The 10,000-nt window shown below is 37.7% G+C and overlaps 2 protein-coding genes across 2 annotated transcripts; both read right to left on the reverse strand.

Moving 5' to 3' along the window:
• Positions 1-203: 203 nt before the first annotated feature.
• Positions 204-5,509, reverse strand: LOC126572818 (adhesion G protein-coupled receptor L1-like). Its single transcript, XM_050232471.1, has 8 exons — positions 4,930-5,509; positions 2,784-2,956; positions 2,611-2,716; positions 2,227-2,393; positions 2,015-2,152; positions 1,755-1,941; positions 1,575-1,676; positions 204-1,385 (listed from the first exon to the last, which is right to left on the reverse strand). Exons 2-8 carry the CDS (start codon positions 2,951-2,953, stop codon positions 1,041-1,043), a joined length of 1,215 nt encoding a protein of 404 aa, XP_050088428.1. The 5' UTR covers positions 2,954-2,956; positions 4,930-5,509; the 3' UTR covers positions 204-1,040.
• Positions 5,510-6,201: 692 nt separating this feature from the next.
• Positions 6,202-9,070, reverse strand: LOC126572816 (juvenile hormone esterase). Its single transcript, XM_050232468.1, has 6 exons — positions 8,519-9,070; positions 7,642-8,358; positions 7,405-7,567; positions 7,146-7,327; positions 6,819-7,005; positions 6,202-6,735 (listed from the first exon to the last, which is right to left on the reverse strand). The coding sequence occupies exons 1-6, from the start codon at positions 8,741-8,743 to the stop codon at positions 6,377-6,379; spliced, it is 1,833 nt and encodes a 610-aa protein (XP_050088425.1). The 5' UTR covers positions 8,744-9,070; the 3' UTR covers positions 6,202-6,376.
• Positions 9,071-10,000: the final 930 nt, after the last annotated feature.

The following is a 10,000-nucleotide window of genomic DNA, read 5'->3' on the forward strand; positions in this document are numbered from 1 at the left end:
AGACCGAAAGTTTGAGCTTGTTGAAGCCAGGCAAAGCTGAGGGCGCGCGAGATAACTCCGTTTGCAAGATCACGCTGTAAACTTTACTGCAGCCGCGAAGATGAAGGCGACGTGCACGCGGCCGGGATGCCCGCGGGTAGCACAAATCCACAAACAAAGCACTAACATATCCACATAAAAAAGCATGTACAGCCCAAACATTTTGCTTTATTTCAGTAGAACATTTTCATCAATCTGTTTTTTACATACCTGACTAACATTTTTGCAAAAATTAAGATGAGTATGTCCTTATTGAGTAAAATACCACTCGATGCCAAGCTTTAGTTCTTTTCTACTTTCTATTTTCTTCACCATCTTCACTGATCCTCAATTCCAATCGTTAACCCTTTGCCGCTCCATAAGTACCAAAAATAGGTGTTTAGGTATTAGACATTCTCTCATTCTATTTGATATGTTTCAAACCTTACAATTAAAATTAGCAAAACAAACTATTTCCAAGCGAAACTCAGAAAAGAGTTTCATACATATAATCGTACGTTTATCAAAGTAAAATTAAAAATATCTGAATGGCATGTGGTTATCAAATGGCAATCAAATTCAAATTAAAAGACAATAGTAGATATGTTAATTCCTTACACTTTCTTACCTTTCGACTGTTACCCCTGATTGATTTAAAGCGAGGTTAATCGATTACGACAATATAGAGAAACAAATATCATTCCTAATGGTCATTGGTACTACTGATTATCTAATGCCAATAAACAGACCCAATATTCTAAAGGACACTCAAGGGGCCTCAATATGCTGCCGATGATATGGGTAATTTAATGGATTGATATAAGAAATCTTTCATAGTTTGATGATGTTTTTGATACGGTTTGCTTATTACTTCTGTTCCCCCTTATGCCTTATTGTCCGGGCCTTACGTTCTTCAATATCTTCAGCCCTATTATTTAGTGCATCCTTCTCAGTAGTCCTACAGTAAATACAATAGTTAATATCCACTGAAAGATATGTTTACATTCTATTCTTGAAATTTCCTAAACAGGTATTGGTAACGGTTTTCTTGGTAGTTCATCAATTGATAGCGAAGTGGATAGCTCGCCGTTAAACGAGCAATCGAGGGCAGTCGGTACACTGTCCATACGGTCCACAAAACTTCTTTCCTTGTATGACAATTTCGTAAGACACGTGCTACTTTCATCCGCCACAATGTGAGTTTTGTCTTCATAGTTAGGATTGGCAATCGATAGAACTCCATAGCGTCCACCATCTCCATCCTTTAAGTTTCGATAATTTCCTCTCCGTGTTTTGCTGCTTCTTGGTGCCGAGTAAAGCTTCAACACTTTGCAGTTACATGACACCAGCAATGCTATCACAAGCCCCTGAAAATATAATGTAAAGATCCGGTATGATACATCAGTATAAATAGTTTTATCGAGCATTTCTGCTTCGATCATTGGAATTAAAATTCCTAAGCTTCCTGTGCGATAAAGTATAATTAAATTACATAAATACAATCACATTGCTACAATTACAGAAGAAGAACATTCACATACAAACAATCGACTTACCTGCACTCCTTGTGCTATACTGTAGATTGACCAAAGTTCAACCACATTCCAAATGGAGGCTATAGTACCAAGACCAACAACTGTAGCAAGTACTATAAGAATCTGTAATATTTTAATAATAGACATATAATAATTCAATAGGAATTAAAATTATTCAAAACAAATAAAACATTCTACTACCTTGAAGAATAGTCCTATTTGTAATCCTCGTTTCTTGACAAGCTTATTTTTTGCACGAGAGTCTACTTGCAAGGCTGCTGCAATTTTGATTGCTCCTCCTCCCTGGCAGGCTAGATAGAAACCACAGAACAGCAGTACAGTCGCTGGCACGAGAAAGCCCCATATGTAAGCGGATCCCTCCATTAACCTAGTGTATTTAAACAATTACAAAGTCGTTCATGTTTATTACATGAAGTGAAAAGTCTTTTATTTTAACTTACCAGCAATGGTCATCACCGTTTAACTCGTGGACAATTTGCGCAATCACTTGGGCACCACTAATTTTTACATCTCTTTCTTTATATTTAAACGCTGCTGCAACTCCAAGCATCAGCAATGGAAAACCCCAAGATATAATACTGCAAAAAAGGAATTTATAAAACAGAGTAAAACATTTGTAACATTCAAACATTGCTCCAATTGCCACACATACCTATAGTTTGCAAGTACTTTTCCCATGCTTTGCTCTGGGTAGTGATTGAGATTAGTATTGGATCGGAACATCACAAGCGCATGATGACAACAGCAGCAGAGCCAACAAAGGGATGCCAATTTCATGAACAGCAATGCCAGTGATAGTGATAGGCATAACTCTGCGTCCTAGAAACAGCAATGAAAAAGTCTACAATGATAAAAGCTACCTTTCTAAATCATATGGTTGGGAAAACTCAAACACATGTTAATAAAGTAAAAACATACTGTTTCGATTACAATTTCTATGGAGATATAGCTATGCCCAGATTAAGCGATCAAACAGGTACTATTTTAGAAACCTGCAGTATCTTTTCTGTGTTTAAAAAAAAAATAAAAGTCTTACCTGTACACCACCTACGCCAATAACAAACAACAGCTGGCTCATGAACAGAGAAGCCAGCAAGCTTAAAAGAGCAGTTCCAGCTAGTGATTTCAAATCGGAAAACAAGCTGGAAAATTAAACATTATTATTCGATCCACTGAAGACGACGATATTACTAAAATTTATTTAAGTACCTATAAGTGATGAAAGCAAAAGCCAATCCAACAAGGCTAACTGAGCTGCCTAATACAACACCTAGAGCAATCAAACCACCTTGAGAGCCCCATGCGGTGCTAAGCGAGCCATAAGATATGTTTCCCGTGGGTGGAAATCCATGTATGTGGCCGGTGTAGAGAGTTTCCATTTTCTACAGAGAAAAATGAAAAAAGTATAATTTATTAGAAAATTTCATAGTATTGTAGTTTTGAATTTGCGTGGATGACTAAATACATAAAATGAAGCAGTAATGTATAGTTATTTGAGTAGAGCTGTTGGCTCAATGCACTGCAACTATCGCCCCTTTGATATCGGTGGTGTTAATCAATGTTTTGTAAGTATGCCTATTCGTGGGTGAAATAGAAATTAAGTTTGTAAAATAAATAAAAACTATAATAATAATAAAACTATAATAAATAATATTAAAACAAAGATATGCAGTAACCCAAACAAGTTGTAAAAGTGTGGCAGATATCGATAAACTTAGCTGTTCTCAAATGAGATCGAACAGGAAGGAAAATATAATTGCTTCGTTTAAGTGGGTGTGGTTGTAAGGATTTCAAGCATGGTTTCTCTTAGTGCAATCCTTCAAGACAATCAGTGACACGTAGTATTGAATCATTTCCTACCACTCTACGATCCATTTCGTTTTTTTTTGTAGCAGCGCCATTCGCTACTTCTATCTACAGGAATGTAAGCTATCCTTCTCTGTGGGGATTCATAGGAACAGCCGCCAGCGTTTTACATCTGTTGACACCGTTACAACACATTATGCTACACATACAACCTCTATAAAGCATTTATCATTTCTACTGTTCATGTTCTTCTGTTTATTGGTGGAAGACAACGAAGGATGTTGACGATAATATTTAAAATTAACTTTATCAAACAAATAACCTGATCAATTGCAGCGGAAAAATACGCAATACATCGTTAAAATTCTCATTTGCTGTTTAGGTGTTTACCCATTATTATTTTGCCCCAAATAAGTGTGTGAATATCGTTAACGTAGCTCTAACAGCATGCTGTTTGCATACTGTTATTATTTAGTGGTATACGGACCGGCCTTTGCCTATTTAATTTCCTCCTATTTACATTATTTATTAGTGTTGATTTATTGAAGGGTGTAGTAAATGCACCATTCCCAGCTCAGAGTAGCATCAGGAACAGCACTTTGTACGTATCAACATAAGACATGAACACAAAAAATCCGTTTACGATGGATTGTTGGTATTTGAGCTTTAGTACTTATCTTACAATTTTTTTCCTGCTTTCAACATGTTTCAGGACCGCTCATTTTGTTACACCGCACACCAATATCGATTTGCTACTACGTCAACAAGCTGCGTAGCATAGAAATAATAATGGGAAAAAATCATATTTATGTTTATGAGGAATATTCCTTCGCGTGACCAACTATGCTTTCCGAGACAATGGTTTCTACCCTACAACGACACGCAATAGTTGTATTGAATCCACGGTCACAAACTACACAGAGAGTTGAATTCGATGAATAAGATTTTGCTTTTGTATGTCGTGTATATGTCGCATTGTTTTCACGACCACCGCACACAAGAGGACTTTAGAAAATGATTACAATTTGTCACCGTCACACGTTCACTCAGAATCGGCCGCTAATCGAAAAAGGATAACCAATTTTTTTGTTCCTTCCAACTCAAGCTCACAGATGATCCGTAGGTGATTATCATTTTTCATATCTAGATGCGTGTCGACCATCGTTCCTCGATGAAAGTCTAATAAAACATATCACATATGTTCACATATCATGGTTATCATCCTCATGCCCACATTGCTACAGAATTTGTGAACTGCACGCTATTACAGATATGAAATTATTACTTCCTACGTTATTTATGACTTCATCATTGCCATTAAAGTCACATTGAGGAGCATTTGGCCCACTCAATTTGGTGCTTACATTTGGAATTCTCAATTGTAAATATATTTTGAGAATAATATAAGCAATGACCAAAATTGTACATATGAATTAATACAAATCGCTTTATTTGAGACAAGAAAGATAAATGCACTATTGTTGCAGTTTTTGTTCCCCATGCATATGTCAACTTCAATTAAACACTTTCATTAATTCAATAAACTTACATGTTTTACTCCTTTTGTTCAAATTGTATACTATCTCGTGGTGTTCATGAATGCAGTATCCTCCTAGGTTAAGGTCATTATTTTTTCCCCGTAAAGAGAGACTTGCCTCTTGCACACACAACCGTTTATGTATCCGTTTATCAGGAACTTTTATGTATGAGAATTTCGCTGCTTGGATATTTCCTTATTTTATTTGAAGAAAAACCACCAACGATAGGTTGAGCATGTTTCATCCATGCACAATAATATGCAGATTCATCTAAACATCTTCACGATCCTGACGACAACAAATCAGGTTTCACTTTCACGTATTGATTAGCCTTTGTACTCACAAAACTAATTGAATCGTCTCCACAGCTGAATCAATAATCAACACAAACAAATAGGTAACATAACACCATTTTATTGAGTTATACAGTTAACCGCTTTGTGATATTGGCTTCACATTTACCACTGGCTTTGTTCAACAACTTCTCTATGCAACTAAATCTGAACACACAATCAACAGTATTACTTCACTGAGAAACTAGCTGATAGGGATTAAGGCGAAATGGTTCTTTCCGTGAAACATCTATCACAATGCGTGATACTGGTGAGACTGGTAGGAATTATAAGGATAAAGACTCCGGCATTTTAGTGAGAGACATGGTATGAATATTTTTGTGCCAGACATGCGCAAAGACAGAATTAGAATGTTCATCGCAAGGGGCGCATCTAGTGTTTTCACGGAAATGCGACAACAATGTTGTGTTACGATCGAATTTCTCAAATCTTTTCTAAAATCCTTCTTCTAATAATCATTAAATGTTGCAGTTTAAAACTTCATTCCGTGTATTCTTTTATTATTGTTTACGCATAAAAACAAGCCTGCCTCATTAATTCGCTTTATCTAGCACACAATCGCGAATCTTTCGTGTGTTAGATGGCTTTAAATGCGTGTTCACTTCACTTGGGAGTTTTCATTTGAAGTTTTCAGAGTAAAAGCAATGAACCAGAATGAAAAGGGGAAAACAAAACATATCTCTATGAATGATAGTATCGTCGAGGAAACCATGCAAAACTTTCGATATCCAATCAACAAAACCGTGCAAATTTATGTGCTAGAAGTTGCAATATTTAATCATTCCTGGAAAGCAATGCACTAACTTTCATACACAAACATTTCATTCACTTTCAATGCACATTTCTTGTGTTCGGATCAATTCTGAAGAAAAAAGAGTTATAGTAATTTCTTTGATATATTTTTACAAACGTTATATTTGTTACATCGGATACGATACATTCGAAACCAATTGTACTATTTCATGAAAAATCGTACAAAATATTTTCAAACCTTTTTTATAATCGAATCAAACAAAGATTATGAATCATCCGACATGTTCATGTAGATTTCAAAAATTCTAATATTCCTCATATCTACGTTAATTAATTGCAAAGTAAGTGAAAATTACAGCTCATCGTGACTTGTGCTTGTTAATAAACCTGGAGGATGATGTGCCTGAAGCGCAGACCAAAATGCAGACCTTTCTTCGAACAACCCTACTTCTACAGCGATAAGAGGTTCAGTCGAAGGATCGATGCTCCCAATTCGAACATAGGTTAAGGGAAAACCCTCTGCTTTTGGCCATGTTGGAATAGAATCATCCATTGTATTTGGTGGAGTTGGGTTACCTGTTTTGGCAAAATTTACCCATAGCTGAGTAATAATTCTTCGAATTTTTAATTCTACTGTTGTAGGAACTGCTGTTACAAACAGGTCCTTTGCTATTGGAAACAGGTACTGCAGTTCTTCAGCATGGCAAACTCCTATAAGCAATGTAGAAAGTATATTATTTTTAAATATGCTTGTTGGTAAATGTGCTCAACCAAATAAGGTAAAAATAAATTACCATAATAATTATCTTTTCCTCCTTCAAATATTTCAGTGAAGCTTGCCGAGGCTTTCTGTGCGAATAAATACACGTAAGTGGGCCCCACTTCAACATTTGCGTCAGACGTTATGTTGGTTTTTTTGCTTAGCAGACGTATTCTTAAATACTCATTCATACCAGCTAAAAACCATGCATCCGAGTATAACTGCAACGAGAAAAGTTCATTTGAACGATTAATCAATGTTTGATAATGTAGGTTCTGTAACACTTTTGTCAAGGTTTGCATTTCGGTACTAAAATTCCAAAAGAAAGCGGAATATCACCACCGCAAAGTAATATACGAACATTTGTGAGGTTACGCTCGGTTTTCTCTACAAGCTTCTGATTGTTGAAATAAAACTTGTTGATACGTTCTGTAATTTCTTGCTGCCTTGTTAAATTGTGATGATCATAGTACAGAGAAATCGGCAATGCTTGATCCCAATGCTCATTAAGACTATGGCGAAGGCTAGGTACATTTATGAGGGCTAAAATGGGAGTAAAATGTGAAAACTTAATCACTCTATTTTAAGACGGTATTTAATAGGATGCCTTCAATACGTACATGCACTTTTCAAGGCCCCTTCATCAAGCGTAAGACCCGTCATCCAAGGTAATCCTAAGGAATGGGGAGCGGAAACATCTCGAGGATGTTTCGTAATGAACGCACCTGGTAAATTAGGTTCTACAACAGGAGGAAACGGAATCATAGGATCAGTATCCCATGCCTGAAAGTGAAGGAATAAAGCAAAATGAATAAAATTCTGCGACGTAAAGAAAAACATATCGTTTGGTTTCTTACATAAAAATCATAAAATGCTTTTGTGATATCTTCAGCAGCTACATCACGTAAACAGGCGATCATTGCACTGAACATCCCATCGAAACCTTGAGTGCAATTAAACATCTCGCCAAGCTGTAGGGCACGCGCACGGGCTACACCAGGATGAGCTGGTTGGGCCCAAGCATTCAAATTCACTCCGGACTGAGATATTACTCTGTGGAACAATCCTTCCGATAGCGGCGACATCATATGGTATGTTCCGCTAGCGCCACCTGCACTCTCTCCAAACACCGTTACTAATTGTGGGTTGCCGCCAAATGCCGCTATATTGTCTCGAATCCATCGTAATACCAAACTTTGATCCTTAAGTCCATTATTTCCAGGGCAGTCTTCCTGCACCGTTGAGAGGAATCCCAGAGGACCAAGTCGGAAATTTGCTCCGATGTAGATGACATCGTGTTCCAGCAGAAAATCGGGCCCGTAAAACGATCGCGTGCCCGAGCCACACTGCCACCCTCCACCATGGAAGAAAACCATCACCGGTAATCCAGAGTTGGGCTCAGCATCAGACACTGTCAGTCGTCGAGGACTCTCTGGTACGTAAACGTTTAGTTGTAGGCAATCTTCAGTGCCGGATATGGCCTCATCTCGGCGATATGGATCACGTTGAGTACAAAGTGGAGCATCCGCTATCGCCATTCGTTCACCCGACCATTTTCCAAACGGTTCCGGAGCCTGTTGAAATCATAAGAATAATTTTTAAAATTGATTTGCAAATCTTTAAATCCACCGTTCTAATAAGCCGAAATCAAACAGTTAAACAAATTAGTTTAGAAATAAAAGACAAAACAGAAAAAACAAATAATAAATTACTTAGAATGGATGTGTTTTTTACCTTAAAACGAAGTTCCCCTATCGGTGGTTTTGCATACGGAATTCCCAAGAAGGCTAAAATTCCATGGCCACTGAAAGAATTCAAATATCTGCCTATAAGCACCCCGCCGTGTGGCAAGGTCACTTTTAACTTGTTCGACGTTCGTGCATTGCTCTGCCCGAATATTATTATCACCATCAGCAATCTCAAACCGACAACAGGTAAGCACCACCGATATTTTTCCATATTGAGTCTGTGTTCAAACGAAAACAATTTAAACAGTATCTCACTAATAAATCCTTGCTGGGAGAAACACGCAAATTCACTGACAACAACCACAAACGCTTGTTTTATCTTCTAGTTTTTTCTTTTACAAAATATAACACTAGCTTCGAAAAGCTTCACTTGTGCCATTGAAAGAGGTATTTTGAAATCATTCCATTCTAGTCTACTCTCAACTGGAAACGATTACGAACAGGTTAACGACAAACTGGCTAAACGACTCAACTTACGGACTCAACTGAAGGTAAGATCTGCGATACTTCAAAGTTTTATAGAGATCACCCCAACACTTCCAGCGCAAACGAACGATTTGAGCCGGGTGGTGTAGGCTTCGAAACTAGTTTTGGTAGATCACGTTGGTTGTTTCCTTTTTTCTAATGACTTGCTAAGATGTTGAAATGCGTTGCAAAAGTCATCATCACCACTTCAACGGAAGAACTTGGAATGGGGGCCACAAGGGTATTTTTTCTTGGTAACAACTTCTGCTTTCAATGCAACTAATAACACGTGGATGCTTTCAGTAATACAAAGCGCTAGGGATGATATTGAAACAAAATTTGCACTACTGTGCTTAGTTTATTCTAACTTTTAAATTCTATCTGGAACCGGTTCTGTGGCTGTTCGCCGTTCTACAGCTGATCAGTCAGATCACTGCATTGACGATCGCAGTGGGCGATCATCAAATTAATCTTTGTGACTCCAAAAGATACCGATACAGTGTAGCGAATGCTCATCCACAATCCATTTTACGATGCTTTGCAATCACGCGTAGCGGTCACATTTTCAAAGGAAAGGAAAAATAATATTTTAATATCCTAGAGCATTAATTAGGAAGGATTCAGGAGGAAGGAAGGAGGCTCCAATACACGCGAACGCATGTTCATCGAACGGCAAATTAGATCCCGCGCCTCCCACCGCCTCTATTCGTCCTCAGTTGTTCCAGCTCAGCGGCAAACTTTTTATGTGCTGACTTCATCTTGAATCTGGAAGGTTAGAAGGAGCGTAAAGGAACATAAATATAGCGTACCTTGAGTTTAATATTCTCTTCCTACTTCCCGCAAACTGCATTTATGCTTATTTTTACGCTCCGTGGACCTATACTCTGTTTACCGCGGGTTAACGGCACGCGTGAACTGTTCGATATTCATTTTATATTTACGCTAGATTTACGCTTCGTTTGTCGCCGGCTTCAAAACAGCTCGATTACGCCGAAATCTCGAG

This window comes from Anopheles aquasalis, chromosome 2, assembly GCF_943734665.1.
Source record: "Anopheles aquasalis chromosome 2, idAnoAquaMG_Q_19, whole genome shotgun sequence".
Taxonomy (NCBI): domain Eukaryota; kingdom Metazoa; phylum Arthropoda; class Insecta; order Diptera; family Culicidae; genus Anopheles; species Anopheles aquasalis.